Source organism: Salvia hispanica, chromosome 1 (genome assembly GCF_029641045.1).
Source record: "Salvia hispanica isolate PSC_SH4W2 chromosome 1, Shi_PSC_v1, whole genome shotgun sequence".
NCBI lineage: Eukaryota > Viridiplantae > Streptophyta > Magnoliopsida > Lamiales > Lamiaceae > Salvia > Salvia hispanica.
Window position 1 is genome coordinate 35136826 of NC_142692.1, and position 18435 is coordinate 35155260.

At 39.2% G+C, this 18435-nt stretch overlaps 3 protein-coding genes across 5 annotated transcripts; all 3 read left to right on the forward strand.

Annotated features, from left to right (window-relative positions):
• The first annotated feature begins 3282 nt into the window (after positions 1-3282).
• On the forward strand, positions 3283-6907 carry LOC125222086 (uncharacterized). 3 transcript variants are annotated; one of them, XM_048124516.2, is made up of 2 exons: positions 3283-3672; positions 4718-6907. In XM_048124516.2, exon 2 carries the CDS (start codon positions 4756-4758, stop codon positions 6790-6792), a length of 2037 nt encoding a protein of 678 aa, XP_047980473.1. In that variant the 5' UTR covers positions 3283-3672; positions 4718-4755; the 3' UTR covers positions 6793-6907. The 3 variants fall into 3 exon arrangements, with proteins under 3 accessions (XP_047980473.1, XP_088923078.1, XP_047980474.1); XM_089066952.1 differs by having other exon boundaries at positions 3283-3470; positions 3561-6907; XM_048124517.2 differs by having other exon boundaries at positions 3283-3470.
• A 1494-nt stretch (positions 6908-8401) lies between these two features.
• Positions 8402-12371, forward strand: LOC125220814 (putative inactive disease susceptibility protein LOV1). The gene has a single exon (XM_048122949.2). The coding sequence runs from the start codon at positions 9434-9436 to the stop codon at positions 12260-12262; it is 2829 nt and encodes a 942-aa protein (XP_047978906.1). The 5' UTR covers positions 8402-9433; the 3' UTR covers positions 12263-12371.
• A 3673-nt stretch (positions 12372-16044) lies between these two features.
• On the forward strand, positions 16045-17770 carry LOC125220812 (disease resistance protein RPM1-like). Its single transcript, XM_048122947.2, has 2 exons — positions 16045-16622; positions 16666-17770. The coding sequence occupies exons 1-2, from the start codon at positions 16045-16047 to the stop codon at positions 17768-17770; spliced, it is 1683 nt and encodes a 560-aa protein (XP_047978904.2).
• The last annotated feature ends 665 nt before the right edge of the window (positions 17771-18435 follow it).

Sequence of the window (18435 nt, forward strand, 5' to 3'; positions counted from 1 at the left end):
ATAAAATAAGTAATAATTTATAATAATATCTAGTACTTTATGAATCATTATATAAATAAAAACTAGACTTTGACTATGTTGTCTATACATTCAATGGAAGGTTGAAGTCTAAGGCTACCGGTCCTTAAAACATGACTAATGGGATGAAAAGGATTAACGGGCATTATCGAAAGACAAAGACAGTGTGACGACTAGATTAGCATTGAATGACATACGAATAACAAGTAGCATGAACTAAAAACTCAAATTTAGCGGAATTTGTTGGCTTTCAAGAATCGATCAACTCAGACCTTGGTTTCACGTAGATCTGTCATCGAATTAATTTGAGTCAAACTAATAGTTAAAATATTTGCGTCCATTATGTGGATTCTATTTGCTTGATTTTCCTTTTATTTACTATCGTTTCAATCACAAATATATTTTGGTGGTAAATAATAAATTATATTTGCTAGTTTATTAAAACTATATTAGTTTCATTATAACAATCAGTCAATCACATATTTTTAGGTAATAAATAGTAATAAATATAAATTCGCTAGTTTATTACAACTTTATTATCATTATGATAATAAGTCAATCACATATAAATTTTTGGCAATAAATAATAGATTATACCCCATTCGCTAATTCATTACAACTATATAGTCAAATAAAATCTACATAGTGAATGGCTCGCGCGCAATGCACTAATTTGTATATAGCCTTAAATAGCATTTTATGAAATCTCAAAAAAAAATTCAATTTTGATTCAGGGTGAAATGTTAATCATTCAATAGTTTTTTTGAATAATGTTCCAAACCATTCGATTTGTAATATATTTGTATGTCTTACTTTACCGTGCAATTTGGGAAATTTGGACTTTAGCTTAAAATCGAATAACAAAAAATAAATCACGAAAATAATCAAATTATATTTTCCCCTCTAGTCTACACTGCAATTTTAATCACGACCAATTTTGAACACGTGGATATAATATGATTACATTATGAATCTTAACTCCTTTCATTAGAATTGCATTGTAGTGGGTAGTAAGTTCAAATGTAATTGTCGGTAATGAAACTGGTTGAATAATTGCAAACATTCTAATCTTTGTAATTTATAATTCAGAAAATTAATTGAAGAATTTTGATACACATTTTTTATGTCTGTCATTTTATATTGTTAATATTGTGGTATGATTACACAATCCACACAAAATTGTTTAACTTTGTTTTAAATAGATTCAAAATAATTAAAATTGGGATAAATTATTAATTTTATGAGATATACACAATTCATACTTAATTAGAAAATTGTTTAGGGGAGTGTTATATTGCTAACTCAATACCTAATTGCTAACTACAACTAAATAATAGTCATTAGATATTTAAATTAAGAGCCTAGATCATCAACCAAGAAATATCAATACGTTCAACAAAAAACATCAATAAAGCCATAGGATTAATTCCATAAAATATCAATAGGGGTATTAATGTCAATTAACTACATGTTTAGTTATAACTAACTTTTAAAAGAAATTCCAAAACTTTAAATTCATATAAAATATATCAAATTAAAGATAATTTTATTAGGATTCCAACGATATCACATATGCATATGTTCCGACGTCAAAATTTGAAAAAAAATTCAAAATTTTTTCGATTTTTTCGTAAAGCAGAAATGTCAACATACTATATAAATTATGTCAATATAATACATGTAGAATGTCAATATAAGCAATGAGTTAACATTCTTAAAGCATCGTGTTGACATTCTCAAAGCATTGTGTTGATATTTCCGAAACACTATATTGACATTTACATCTAAAACCCTAATTTGGCGTTTTTTTTGTCTTTTTTTATTTTATTAATAAAAACGAAACTTACACGTGACAAATTATAGACCACACGTTTTCTAAAATCCTATGGCCTTAAATTAGTTGTAGTTAACAATTAAATGATGAGTTAGCAATTGATCACTCCCCTAATTGTTTAACTCTGTATCGTATTGACTCAAGATATTTAAAATTTGGATAAATTATAGTGCAAAATTTTTTATAGATTACTTCAATTTAATTTTATTTAACGACGTACGGGAAAGCAGCTTACCAAGGATCACACATCTTATCCCGCAGGGACTTAGCGCAGTTGGTTCCGGGGGAGCAGATATTGCTACAAGGAGCTGGGTTCGAATCCCACTACTGGCGTGTGGGAGCTTCCATCTCTCAGGCACAAGTGTGAGGCATTGGGAGATGGGCTCCTGTCAGGACAGTGGGTTGAAGGCCTCCTCTCTAACGGGCCGCTGTGTACCCTGATTGAACCCCCTCACAAACTGTCGGGCCGGGGTGTGGGGGCGGCCAGGGTGACCGCATCACCTTTTTGCTACAAGGATCACACATCTTACAACTGCTCCAACATGAGCAACTTAATTGTTGAGTATTTATGAGATCGATTTAAAAAAGAAGATGAATATGTTGCTAAGAGCAATACCTATTAAATTTGTTAAGCTTATCGTATATGGAGTATCGTACATGTATATACTTGGAATCTTTCTCATTTGGGCGTGTTTCGTTTCATTCATGTCTCCCTTCGTTTCAAATGTAGGAGTTGTTCCTTGTCCATGCTTCCGCACCGCCGTCGCTCCCTACTCATGCCTAGGGGGTTACACGTTTGGACGTCCTCTTTGTATGAAGATTTCAAACTTAGTTATATAAATTGTAATTATTGTAATTTTATTGTTTATATATTCGAAATTTACATGTGTCTCCAGGGATGTCAGCGCATCCTACAATCAGTGGTTGATTCAAATAGCCTGCTAAATTTACAGGGTTATGGTTGAAAATTTCTAGACCAATAAAAGCACAACCCGATCAGCTCAAACCCGACTAACCTGCAACCCGATGGACTGGCCCCAAAATCTGATAAAATTTCTATTGGCTATTTGTTTGACTTTTAATTCGACACTTCATTAATTATTTTTATAATAAAAAGATAACTAAAAAAATCACTTTTAATTTTTTTTTTAAATATACAAATTATATATTAAATTTAAATTAATATAATAATAAATGAATAAATTAAAAACTTCAAATTCACTATAAAAATATTTAAAATTTCTTATACATGCTTTAATATTTCTCTACATGTTTTTTTTTTTACAAATCTCAAATATTAATATTTGATCATGCTTATATTTGAGTTTAATCATATTTAAATGCTTTACGCTTTATAAATATAACACTGAAAAACACAATCCGATTGTCCCGCAGCCCGGGTATGGATTGACATCCATCTCAAGACTATAAAATGACTGCAAATCAAATTACTGAGACAATTAGTACTAATTATGAGAATTATCAAGGATTTAGAACTCCATTTTTCGTTTCCCGGTGACCAAAACTGGCGCGTTAATTGTTTAACGAAACACCTCTACGCGTAAACTGTTGTCAATTGTAAGTTTGAGGGAAAACAATTTCGTGCTTAGGGCTTAAGGTAATTGTAAGTTTCCCACAACCATGGAAATTCCAAGGGTTTTTCCGTTTCTGTTCTTCGATTTTAGGATGAAATTTACCGTGAATGCAGTTTCTGAATAGTTTCCTGGAAATGAGACCAAATCACCTCTATAAGATCATGATTATTGATTGGTAAAGCAAGTTATTTACTCGATTTTTGATTTGATTCTGCTCTTCATCAGGTACATCTCCATTGTTTTGTTCTTCAATTCTTTTGCCCAACTTTGTGTTTTTGCTTTAGAAACATGTGAATTGTTAGAAACTTGTTTGTGCTTTCTTTGTTGTTTTTCAATCTTTTTGGTGCTTTTTCATGTCATGTGAATTATTAGAAAAGTGTTTGTGGTTTATTTATTCTTCAATCTTTTTGGTGTCTATTCATGTCTTTGTTTTTATGTTGTTGGCAAGAAACAAGAGAAATAGTACTTATTTGAAAAGTGATAATATAAGTTGTTGAGAGTTGGCCCTAGGTGTGGAAGATAGGTAGCTTAGACAGATAAAAATAGTAACCCATTCGTTCCACGTTAATTGAATCATTTTTCTATTGTAAGAAGTTCTAAGATAATTGAATCATTTCTATTTTTGGCAAAAAATTAACTCTCTCTTTTACTTTATTTTCTCTTCATCTCTCATACTGTATTATCTCTTACTTTATTCCCTATCTACTTAACACACTATAAAAGAAGCGCCTCTATTAACAAGGAACGGAGAGAGTATAGGCTAATCCCCTTGTTTACTTAGATGTATTGAGGTTTGGAATGTCCTGATGCCCTTGATATAACTCCTAATCATTTAAGTATAATATAGATTGATTTATATCTCATTGAAATGGTGGGATTGGAGGAATCATAGTAATAAGGGCAAGGATTCTCAATCGCTTGTCTTATCGATTATGAAAAGTAAATGCTCCCTAAATCTAGTCTACTTTTATGGACGGCTCTTCACGAAACTGTTGCTAGTGTTAGATTTTGCAAAGTATTGCAGTTTGATGGAGTGATTCAGTTAGATTTTGCAAAGTATTGCAGTTTGATGGAGTGATTCAGTTAGATTTTGCAAAGTATTGCAGTTTGATGGATTGATTCTGTTAGATTATGCAAAGTATTGCAGTTTGATGGACTGATTCTCTGTTCCATTGCTTTTCCATTCATTTTCTATTTGGGTTGTGAAACTATGAGCTGAATTGGAATTGGACCTCTCATTGTTTATTTTATATTTGGCTAAAATGACTAGTTGTTGGTGCCTTGATTCTTGTGGAGAGGAGGAGGCTCATGGACTTAATTCCACTGTGTTTGATCACATTCTTGAATGAGTGGGAAATCAGGTCGTTCATTATTCTCAGCCTCGCGTTGCAGATTTTACTGACCATGTTGGGTAGTCGCAGGAAGTATGTATGCAAACTTTGGATGAGAATCATCCTTTGGTGTGCTTACGTATCAGCAGATTGGGTGGCATTCGTTGCACTTAGCATCATTGCAAAGAGCACAGTTGATGAGTACCAGAAAAAGACAATTCATGATGATCCCGGGATTGAACTGAGGTGGTTTTGGGCTCAGTTCTTTCTGCTGCATTTGGGCGGCCCCGACACCATCACAGCATATACTCTCGAAGATAATGAGCTGTGGCTGAGGCATGTGGTGGGGATGGTGATTCCAACTGGACTTGCCTTTTATGTACTACTCTTTGCTTTCCCAGGTTCTTATTGGCTTCCTTCTTTGAGCGTGCTCATCTTTGTAGCCGGTGTAATCAAGTGCGCAGAGCGCTTGTCCAGCCTCTATGCTGCCCATGGTGAGAACTTCCGCAACGCCATGCTTCCAGAGTCTGATCCGGGACCCAACTACCCGAAATTCATGGAAGAAGTTGTTATGAAGAAGGCTGAGGGATTCAATGTTAAGGTGGATCACCATGATATAGATATCCCTGTTCTTGCAAAGCATGAGTTCCCCGACGAACCCAGGTTACACGAAGTTTATGACCTTTACAAAATATTTAAGCCCCTCTCTGCAGACTCAATCTTGAGTTTTCAAGATCGAGACAGGAGTGAGTCCTACTTCCGGAGGTTCTCATGGGAGCAAGCTTTTCGTGTTGTTGAGATTGAGCTTGGCTTCTTGTATGATGAGCTGTACACAAAAGCGTCTGTTGTCTACAATCGACGAGGCTTTGTGTGTCGGGTTATCACTTTAACTCTTACTCTATTCCCCTCCCTAGCGTTTATTTTCATTAGCAAGAACAGGAAATACTCTACGCTCGACTTGACAATTACTCACTTGTTGCTTGTGGTGGCTGTGTTCTTAGAAGCATACGGCTTTTGGATTCTTATCGACTCAGATTGGACACGTCAGTGGCTGACCAGGCGCGACGAATTATCTCGTCTTGTTCGCGTGATTAAAAGGTTTCAGCAGCCAATCAAGAAGAGGTGGTCCAAGAAAATGGCTCAATACAATCTGCTTGATCTTTGTGTTAGGGACAAATCTGCGGTGTGCCCAAGAAGCTACAGGTTTCTTCCAAGCATCAGAAAGATTACTTTATTGGATCATTACGTCGAAAAGCACCAGCACAAGTATTTCGTAGACGTCTCCGATGACCTGATGGAGCTAATATTCACGGAGTTGAGGAGCTACACAGCTGTTTCTGATCCTGCAGCCATATGGAGCAGAAAGGGGAGTTTCACTCTTGAAAAGTACACCTCTCTCTCTCTTGACTGGATGCGAGAGAGAGAGTTTCATGAGAGAATCCTCCTGTGGCACATTGCTACAGACATTTGCTCCTCAAACGATTGGGGTGATGACAATCGAACCAACACAGACGAGAGGAAGCAAACCGCAGACCACAGCAAGCAAATATCCGAGTACATGATGTATCTCCTCGTCGTCTACCCTTTCATGCTGCCACAAGGGAACGGGATGAGAAGATTCCGTGACACTCGTGCTGAAGTCAGAGTTTTCCTAGAAGAGAGAGATGCTGCAATATCCAGCAAAGTCGAGGTTTGCAAGAAGCTGCTCGAGGTGAACACTGAAGTGCCACCGGCTAAAGTGAAGGGTGACCGGAGCAAAACCGTGCTGTTTGATGCTTGCATACTGGCTAAGGCCCTCTTAGCAGAGGGGAAGAGGTGGGAGATTATAAGCAAAGTGTGGATGGAGATGCTGGCTCACGCCGCCACAAATTGCAGCGGCGACCACCACGTCCGCCAGCTGCGGAAGGGGGGAGAGCTGCTCAGCCATGTTTGGCTTCTCATGGCACATTTAGGTATCACTGAGCAGTTCCAGATATCTCAAGGTCATGCTAGAGCTAAAATGCAAGCAAATTAGATTCTTTAATTCATTATTCTTTACAGGATTAAGTTGTACTTTAGTAGTTATATGCTCATTTGCCACTAATTCATGTGTACATTTGTTAAAAAAAATACATGTGTAAATACATCTTGGGTGCATCTTTTTACTTGCTTTTGAGTTTATGTTTATTTTTTCCACTAATTCGTCTGTACAACAGATGATGCCCAAGCTCTTTGTAAAAAAAACATGTACTACCATACTCTTTCTGATTGTTAAAGGTACAAACAATTAGTACAAAAAATAAAATAAAAATTAGTACAACTATGTCTATAACTACAAATGATTTTTCTAAAGGCATATTCGTAGATTACTAGCTACTGCTATTATTTGAATTTGCAAAATAAAGTTATGAATAAAGTGGTTTCATGCGCAATTTATCCTCAAGAAAACCTTCCACAATATTCTTGCATCGGAGTTGTTCTTCAAACTCGTCTCGTTCGACCTTGATTATTTGGAAGTAAGTGTCTTGGCTTGGCGATAGACCCGCATCAAACCAACGAAAGAATATGCAATCATCTTCCTTCCATATTGGACAACGATAGTACCGTCGACCAGGATTAGCAGCCGTCCTAGATGTCACTAGCTCAGCCTCAAGATCATGATCACAGTTCACAATCTCTGGACGAGGCCAATTATAATTGAAACTTGACCCATAAGATTGAGAACTAGAAGAAGACATTGTAACAATGATCTGAATTGAAAATTAAAACTAAAGAAATCAGCAAAATGCCTAAAATTAGAACGACACAGACTAACACACATAAACCCTAAATTGAAATGAACACAACCAAAATCAGCTGCAGGAACACACAAAAAACATCCTACATTTTACCGGTACACATAAACCCTAAATTGAAATGAATACAACCAAATCAGCTGCGGGAACACACAAAAACCATCCTAAATTTTACCGGTCACAGTGGAACTTACCTAATTTGCGATGTACGCTTACCGTGCTATGGATAAATAAGTGAGTAATCGATGGTAGGTTTACAACAATTTCAAAAATCTTCGAGAGAGGGAGTAAACGACGGTAGGGCTGGTCAGAGGGAAATAATTTTCTAGTGTGAGAAATGAAAATGATAAATAAGTGTGAAAAATTATGAAGCATACCCAGTTGTATATCGTCGAAAATTTGGAAAATTTCAAATATGATGACATCGCAGAGTTTAGGTCTGCTGCAAGGCAGTGGAGTAGGTGTACAGCTTTTTCTTATTTGACTAAAATGGCCCTGAAGGCATTTGGGCATTTTCGACCGAAAAATGGCTACAAATATCCGATTTGTGATTATGTAAAAGAATAGGGTTATGTGGAGGTATTTTTTTTCCCTAGGGACCTGCAATGTAACTTTTGAAAACGTTAGGGACTTTTTATGTAGTTCACTCATTTTCTATAATTTTAAATACGTCTTGCTACGCCGTTCACCAACCAACGATAAAGAAACTATGAGGGAACTCACATGATATTTGCTGGAAATTCATGAATTACATAGTAACGACAAATCGACAATACACTTTCATCAAGATGTAATTTCAAAAATCACAGAAGTCTTGGTCGTTGAAGTAGACAAATACAAATGGATATAATGTCTACTGAAATATTAATGTCCTAATTGTAGCATTCTATAACATAACTAAAATTTACAAATTACAATGATAATATACTTGAATCCTACCAACATGTCACCTTAAAAATGTCATATGATTTGCCTTCTATTGCACAAGAGCGTTAATTATCCAATATTAACCTCGAACAGCAACCATGAGTCACCCTCTCACGTATGAATAAGCAAGTGCGGGTCACCTCGCCCTCGGCCCTCATGAGCATGGGCGAATATACATGGAGAAGTAGCGGGGCATTTGCCCCTCCTCAAAAGGTTACATCAATAGAATTTTTAATTTTTTTTAAAATTTTTTATATAAATTCTCCTTTAAATGCCCCTTCTCTCTATTACAAAATTTGTTTATAAATATATTTTTGCCCTTCCTCACGTCAAATTCTAGCTACGCCCCTGCTCATATGGGAAGAGTATAAAGTACTGCTACTAGCTAAACTATCATAAATTCAAGAGAAGAACAAGTCCAATTCAACGATTACGATTTGGGAAGAAACTAATGAAGCCGATTAATTTTCACCAACTTATTCAAGACCAAGTATAATGCTATTTTTTCTAGGACATTGCACAATAATTCCCCTATCAAAGAATTAAATAAATAAATACAAAAACTGGGCCATGAAATGACCTACCTTGACACGGATTTTACACTATCTTTTCCAGTTTTTCTTCCTCTTTGGTTCAACGAAAATGCATATCAAATCTCTCTCCCTCTCTCTGTGTATGTGCGTTGTGTGAGTTTCTCTCTCTTCCCTCTACATGTATATAACTACATTCACCATTCAGCCAAACAAACTCAGATTTCTCTTCACCATCTGTGATACATCTCTCCCCAACACACACATATTATATACATATATGCACCTGAACTCCCTATATATGTACATAAACCACATCATTTACTGCATTCACCATTAAACCAACCAAACTCAGATTCTCTCTCTCTCTTTCATATAAACTCTCATTTTCCTCACAACAAATATTGGGTCATCGAAACTCACCATGGGAGAGGAGATGGCCGTTGATGCAGTTGCATCTGTGGTGCTCCAGAAACTAACTGACTTGCTGACGGATAAGTCCTTCTCCACCAACAAGAACATAAGCCGTCGCCTCGAGGGAATGAAGGAAACCCTCGAGAAGACCCCCTCAGCCAGACCTGCAGACGAGGGAACACACGAAAACGATGAAGAAATCAAGAAACTGAGGCAAGAGTACCTCGGCCACATCTACTCTATAGAGGACTCAATCGAGTCGTTCGCCCTCCGCTTCACCCGCCAGAGGAAGAAGCTCGGATGCCTCATGAATCACGCTCTCTTCCCCAAGAAATTCACAGCTCTCAAGATGCTCGACTACAAGCTCTGTGGCATTCAAACGGAGGTCAAGAAGATCAGTAGTCGAACAAACACCCTCGAAGGCAGCAGCAGAGCGGGGAGCCTGTCGCAGCAGCCGGAGTGTGATGACAATGATGAACAAGATGGTGAAGAGATCCAAGAGGTTCCATTTTCTTCCATTGGTGAAGAAACTGAGAGCCCCAGCTCAAGTATACAGAGTCCGCGTAGTACTTCGATAATTCGAGAGCGGATAGAGCACTCCAAACTCATGTATAGCTACTCATACAATGAGGAAGAGCTACCAATTGTTGGATACCAATGCAAGGTGGATGATCTGCGGCGTAGGCTGTTGAGTCCGGATGACGGCCGGGTAATCCCCATAGTAGGCGAACTGGGCTCAGGCAAGACCATGCTGGCTCGTGCTGTTTATGGTAAGAGAGCCATCACAAAGGCATTCAACACTGCTGCTTGGGTGACCATTTTTGAGAAATCTACAACCACAGGTATCTTGCTCGCCTTGCTGAATCAGGTGACAAAAACTGAAGTCCAAGATGGGACAAGAGAGGAGTCACTCAAACACAGGCTCGCGCAGGAACTGAGTGGCCGGAGATACTTCGTCGTGTTGGACGGAGTTCAGACTTTGGAGCAATGGGAAAGGATAAGACATGCTTTCCCAGATCAAGAAAATGGGAGCAAGATCATCCTCGCCACTTGTGACGAGGGCGTAGCTGATCCAAAGGGGCGGAGGTATAACATGGAGAAGCTGAATCATGAAGAGAGTTGGACTCTGTTCATGACAAAGGTGGGATCACATCAAGATCAAAAATGCCCAGTGAAGAAGAGGATCATCAAGGTTTGCCAGGGGCTGCCGCTGAGCATTGTCCTGCTCGGCAGCCTGTTCTCGATGAAGGAAAGAAGTGAGTGGCCCAAAGCACTCGACCGCCTCAGAAGTTGGCAGGCCACCGACATAATGAAGCTGAGCTACAATGACCTTGACAACCACTTGAAACTGTGTCTCATCTACATGACACTATTTCCTAGAGAGATGGACATTCCAGTGAGGAGGCTGCAGCGGTTGTGGCTAGCCGAGGGGTTTGTGGAGCAGCCACGCGAGTTCCAAGAAGATGTGGAGCAGCCACGCAAGTTCCAAGAAGACGTGGCGCATGAGTATTTCGAGGGCCTGGTGAAACGCAGCTTGATAATGGTGTCGAAGCAGCGCTCGGATGGGAGCGCTAGGAAATGCCGGCTACAAGGCGCCATCCACGACCTCTTGCTGGAGCAGGCTCAAGATATCCGCCTTTTCCACGTTCATCCCGGATCAGACGATGGCTTGGCTGGGATGCGGAGGCTCATTGAATTAGCTGATGCCGGGATTGTCCCACCCAATACTGCTCCAATTCGACATACGAGGTCTTACATATCATTCAAGCTACAGAAAAAGGATATTCCAGCAAAGCATGTGTGCTCACTTGTTAGCAAAATGGCAAAAGGGTTAGGCTTGTTGAGGGTTCTTGATCTTGAGGGAGTGTATCAACCTTGTTTGCCGGACAATCTAGGGGACTTGTACCATTTGAGGTATCTCGGATTGAGGTGGACATTCATCGACAAGCTTCCAAAATCTGTTGGCGAACTCCCTCATCTCCAGACATTAGACCTTAAGCATACACGGATAGACAAGATCCCGAAAACTGTTTGGAAACTGAAGAGTCTCCAGCATCTCAATCTCAACGAAGTTCATCTAGACAAGGACACACCTCTGCACTTCCGCGAGTCCTTGCCCGATCTCCTAACTCTCTGGGGGTTATCAGTCAGCCACGAGACCCCAATAAAGAATGGCCTGAGCAAGCTGAAACACCTAAGAGAGCTAGGCATTTCTTTCCGATGCATCAAGCTCAGTGATGATCATGAGAGATGTCAAGATCCTTTGGTGGACTGGATTTCCGAGCTAACTGATCTCCAATCATTGAGGTTGCGATCCAAAGATGATGCTGGGAACCCTTTACACCTTAGTTTAAAGCCGTTTTCACGCTTGGAGAAACTCTCCCACATGAAGTTACTTGGGAAGCTGCAGCAACTCCCTCCATTGGATCACTTCCCACCTCATATTAAGGTTCTCACATTGTCATTGACGTTTCTGTATGAAGACCCCATGCCAATTCTTGGACAGCTCCCGGATTTAACGGTTTTGAGGCTGCTCGGTAGCTCATACCTCGGAGAGACAATGGTGTGCCCGAGTGGTGGGTTTAAGAGCCTTGAGGTGCTGAAACTATGGGTGCTCAAAGGTCTCAAGAAATGGGAAGTGGGAGACGGAGCGATGAAGAAACTCAAAGAGGTCAACATCCGAATGTGTCCCAACCTGGAAAACTTCCCAACACTCTTGCTGCAGCAGAAACCCTTCCAAGATTTGATCTTGAACAACATGCCCCCTACATTCAAGGATAAAATTGATGACATTTATCAGTGCAAAGTCTCCACCAAAGATTTCAAAGAACAACTATGAGCTCGAGATTAGGACGATTCTTTGATGATGTAGTTTATTACAGTATACATTTCATGAGTGTTTCAAAATCATATTGTTTGAAATGAAATGAAATGAACTCTAAAACACATTCATGAATGTCAAAATTAGAGAAACAGTGTCTTCATGCAAACTAATATCATCAACAATTTCTGTATTTGAATAGAAAAACACTGTAAAGAGAAAACCCCAAACAAAAATCTAAGAAATAATCGCTATTTAGAGCTGATTTCATCAATATTTCTGCATACAAATGGATAGACACTCAGAAGAGCAAAATCCCCCAAAATAAATCTAAAAATTTTCGCAAAATAGATGCAAATCAAATAGAGATTAACAATCATCAATGGATTAATTTGAGCTAATGAGAAGCAGAAAATCTCAATTACCAAACCGTCCATGTAAATACGACGAACAAGATAAAAAAATATCAGCTCACTTACTTTTCCGCCACCGTAGATTCACCCTTTTACTCCAAATTTCGAATTTCCTTACCAAAAAAATTAATGACTCACAATAGTTTATTCTGTGACTGTAAGCATCTTTTAAAATAGCGTAGAAAGATGGATAAGGACAATATAAGCGGTAAGAATCTCCTCATCCACTTTTCTTCATCCACTCCTGCTCCACTCTCACAAGAGAATAAAATAATATTACAATCATGATCAATTTTAATAAGTGATGGTAGATTATTTTTTCCCATTGAGAGAGGTGGAGTAGGAGTGGAGGAGAAAAAGTGGATGAGGAGATCCTTACCGCAATATAAGAGAGAATTCGGAATAAGAGATTAATCTCGGTGACCTCATGCATATTTTTCAGAATAAGGGATTTCTAATTTTTTCTCTTTTTTCTACTTTTTTAATATTATTTCCCTTCAACCATTTATCAATTGCCTAAATCACCCCCTCAGATATTTTACCTAATTTCTACAAAATTAGTGCCTTCTCTGCAAAGATCTGTCCAACCGTTTTTTTTTTACCACTTCTGATAACATAATTTCTCCACTTTTTTAGACGTATATACACATCAGACAAACAAAAAAAAATATGTATGCATGTACAATGAATATGCAACAAAACAAAAAAATTGTATATATGTATATATGCTACTCTCTACAGAAACATATGTATATGTATTTTGGAATCCTTACAAAATCACTGACTGTTTTGAGTTGGAGAGGGGAGGTGGAGGTGGAGGCGGAGGCGGAGGCGGAGAACAGTGGAGGTGCCGTGAAGGAGGGTGGAGACAAGTCTGGAGTAAGGAAAAGAGGCGACGAAAGCGGTGAAGAGCGGAGGCACCGTGGAGGGGAGAGGAGAAGCATGCTTGGAACAAAAAAAAGCCGGGTGTTAGGGAGTGATCACAGAAACGGCGCTGATTTTGTAGAAATTAGGTAAAATATTTGAGGGGGATGATTTAGGCAATTGATAAATGATTGAAGGGAAATAATATTAAAAAAGAATAGAAAAAAGAGAAAAAAATTAGAAATCCCTTATTTTGAAAAATACGCATGCCACAATCCCAAATTACAAAATAACAATGCAGGTACATGATATAGTTTAGGGAGGGGGAAGCATCCGTATACATTCTGAGGAACAGAGAGGACAAAAGACTTGATGTTTCTGTCACATCCATTAGGATTCGCGTCATCCACAGTACATACAGCAGGTGAGATCGTAAAAGGTCGAATTTGCCCTTTAAAGCCCTGAGGGTGTTATGGTCCGAAAAAACAAGGTTTGTGATTATATATTTTGTTAGATACTGGTGGTGGGATTTTTTTTGTTAGGGGTCTTCGGTGAAACAAGTCGAAAAGTTAGGGCCCTTTGGTGCAGTTCACTCTAAAATAAAATCAAGGATAAGAGCAATCCCAATCCGTGCTCTTATTTAAGAGCATGGAGATGGGCCCGGACCCACTTTTACTCCCTGTCCTTAGGCAAGAGCACAACACCCACATCCATGCTCCTCCGCAAGGACAAGCTCATGGGTCCCACTATTTTATTATTCAATTTAAATACTTCAATTACTAAAAACATTTCTACATTATAAAAATTACATAATTAAATCCTAAAAATTAAAAATTACATAATTAAAATCCTAGTACAAATTAAGAATTGATGAGAGAATAGATGAGAATTGTGTAGTGCGAATTGCGATGGGAATTTTTTTTGTGTTAAAGTAGGGATATTTATAAATGAAAATGTGAATATTGGGAAAAAAAATTGAAAAATAAACTAAAAGTTTGTAGAAAACGGATATAATTTATTAGGAAATGAGAAAATATTTTTTTAATTTAAAAACGATTTTTTTAATTAATTTTGATTTTTTTTTAAAAAAGAAAAAAACAAATTGTCGACGGCTATGCCGTTGGCCAATCGCAGCCCACCACGTAAGCCTGCTCAGCGGCACGGACGTGCTCTTATTCAGGAGCACCGCCCTGCTGCTGGCACGAACGGACAATGTGCAGCAGCGAGCAGCGGTCGCCTTGCCAGCGGCACGGACGACCGCTGCGGATGCTCTAACAACTCCAGACCAGTTAAACTTAAACATCTTCATTCTTCTTCAACTCTCTTCTCTCTCTCACAGACACTTATATACAAATACTGCATCCATCATAAAAGCAAGAAGGCACAGGTTGTGATCACCACTAACCTTCACTTTTGTGATCATCAATGGGTGAGAACATGGCTATAGATGCAGTTGCATCTGTGGTGCTCCAGAAGCTAAGGGAGTTGATCAAGGACAAGTCCTTCGCGAGCAACAAGATCATTGGCCGTCGCCTCAAGCAGATGAAGCGGATCCTCAAGGATACGAGCTGGCTCTCCTTGGTTGGTGCTGCAGATAAGAAACCAAATGCTGAAGAAATCAAGAAACTGAGGAAGGAGTACCTCAGCCAAATCTACTCCATCGAGGACCCCATTGAGTCCTTCGCCCTTCGCTTCACCCGCCAGAGAAAGAAGCTCGGATTCCTCATGAATCATGCTCTCTTTCTCAAAAACTTCACAGCTCTTGAAATGCTCGACTCCAAACTCCGCAAATATTCAGACGAAGGTTAAGAAGCTTAACAAGCGAACAAACAGCCTAAGCAGCAACACCGTGGGAAGACTGGAGGTCAAACAAACTCCTACACTTTATTCCATTCATGAAGAAACTCAAGGCCTGAGCTCAAGCATGAAGCGCGTCAAGAGCAGTCCCGCTTTAGGAAACATAAAAGAAACACAAGTAAATCTACGCAGGAACCAGTCCTTCAAAGTGCTCTCACGCAGTGATGCCTCAATGATCCGAGAGAGGTATGGGCATTCGAAGCTCATGTATAGTCACTCCTTTAATGGGAAAGGACTATCCATGGTCGGATACCAAGGAAAGGTGGGAGATCTCCTGCATAGGCTTGAGTATTCGGATGACCTGATAATCCCAATTGTAGGGGAACTGGGCTCAGGCAAGACGATGCTGGCTCGTGCTGTCTATGGAAGCAGAAGCATCAAGAACAAGTTCAAGTCTGCTGCTTTGGTGAACATTTTCAAGGAATCTACGGTGAAGAACATCCTGCTCGCCTTGCTGAACCAGGTGAAGAAAAAATCGGAAGTGCAAGATGCGAGCGATGAGAAGTCCCTCAAAGACAGTCTCAAGGAGGAACTAAATGGTCGGATATACTTGGTCGTGCTGGATGGAGTTCAGTCATTGAATCAATGGAAAGACTTGAAGACGCCTTCCCTGATCAACAAAATGGGAGCAAGATCATCCTTACCACCCACGATAAGCAAGTAGCGATGCATGCTGATCCAATGGAGAGGCAGATGTATAATTTGAAGAAGCTCGGCCCTAAAGAGAGCTGGAAGTTGTTCATGACAAAGGTGGGCTCACTGACAGATCCAGAAAACTCTCTGAAAGAGAAGATTAATGATGTTTGCAAGGGGCTGCCTCTGAACATTGTTCTGCTCGGCAGTCTGTTGTCAATGAAGGAGAGAGGGAAGTGGTCTGAAATAGTCAAGAAGATCGACAGAAATTGGCAAGCCTCAGACATTATGAACTTGAGCTACAATGATCTGGATCACCATTTGAAACTGTGTCTCATCTACATGACACTGTTTCCCAGAGAACTCGACATTCCAGTGAGGAGGCTGAAACGGTTGTGGCTTGCTGAGGGATTCATAGAACAACGACAGAATGGAGAGTTCCAAGAAGATGGAGCGCAGGAGTATTTCAAAAATCTGGTGAAACGAAGCTTGATAATGGTGTCGAAACAAGGTCAGATGGAAGTGCTAGAAGGTGTCGAGAGCCCTCCACGACCTCTTGTTGGAACAGGCGCGGGATATCCGCCTTTTTCATGTTCATCCTGGATCAGATGGTTCTTTCGAAATGAGGAGACTTGTTGAATATGCTGATACCAGGAATGATCCACTTGAGCCTTGTCACACTAGACATGTCAGGTCTTACATATCTTTCAACCCGCAGAAAAAGGATACTCCAGCAAAGCATTTAAATTCTCTTGTTAGTAACATGGGCAAAGGGCTTGGCTTACTGAGGGTACTTGATCTGGAGGGAGTCTACAATCCTAATTTTCCCGACAACCTAGGCGACTTGTTCCATTTGAGGTATTTGGGATTGAGATGGACTTTCTTGGATAAGCTTCCTAAATCAGTTGGTGAGCTCCCTTATCTCCAAACGTTAGACTTGAAGCATACACGCATAGACAAGATCCCGACCACCATTTGGAAACTGAAGAATCTCCAGCATCTCAATCTTGATGAAGTCCATCTAGACAAGGATGCGCCTCTGCATTACCGAGAATCCTTGCCTGATCTCCTGACACTTTGGGGATTATCAGTCAGCCACGAGAGCCCGATCAAAAATGGTTTGAGCAAGATGAAACACCTGAGAGAATTAGGCATTACTTTCCAAGACAGAGGTCAAGGCCAATCTACAGAAGCTTTGGTGAAGTGGATTTCTGATCTGAAGGATCTTCAATCATTGAGGTTGCGATCCAAAGATGATTGTGGGAAACCTTCGAATCTTAGTTTATTGCAGTTTTCAGGCTTGACAAAACTATCTCACATGAAGTTACTTGGGAAGCTGCAACAACTTCCAACCTTTGATCAGTTCCCACCTCGTGTTAAGGTTCTCACATTATCATTGACCTTTCTATCCAAAGATCCCATGCCAACTCTTGGACAGCTACCGGAATTAACAGTTTTGAGGCTGCTCGGTGACTCATTCATCGAGGATGAAATGGTCTGCCCAAGGGAAAGCTTTAAGAATCTTGAGGTTCTAAAACTCTGGGTGCTCAAAGATCTCAAGGAATGGAAAGTCGAAGACGGAGCAATGAAGAAACTCAAAGAGGTCTACATTAGAAGGTGTTCCAAACTTCAAAACTTCCCAGCCAGCTTGCTGGAGCAGGAAACTTTCCAAGATTTGATCTTGAACAACATGCCCTCTGAGTTCAAGAATAATATTTCCAACGAGTATCAGTGGAAGGTCTCCATCAAAGATTTCTAAGGACACCTTGGTGCTCAACATTATGGTGATTCTTTGAAGAATGTGCTGATTATTACTCCACTTATTATTATTATTACTACTAGTATTATGCAATGACTAATGAGGATTGTTTAAATTCACATTCTGTTGAATGTATCTTTTTCTCCAAAAGAATTAAATGGATTCTACAGCTTGTATAAACCGAACTCAGAAACACATTTCTGCATCTTTTATAGTAATAACTCTTAGCATCTAATTTGAAATTCACGCATGTACGATATCAGTGCCACTCTCTAGATCCCTATATTCACACTTTTCTGGTACGAATATATGATTGTATTTGTATCAAACAGCTAGTGTGTACAAGTTTTTATCAATAGGCATGCTCTTGTTTTGTGAGTATTTTAGATAAATCCAATTCGAGTATCAATATCTTATAGTACAAACCATAATTTCAACATATTTTCTGTATTCAACAAGATTAAATCCCCTAAAAACCGCAATTGCCTATAAAATGTAGTTCTAGGTTTCTACATGTAAATAAAATGGAAACCAGCAAGGATCATTGAATGCATCTGTTGATTTCAGCTAATGGGAAACATAAACCCTCAACAAAACGCACCATCAATTTACCCACAATTACGTATATAATCACAACAAACAACACCAAAATACGAAATTAATCA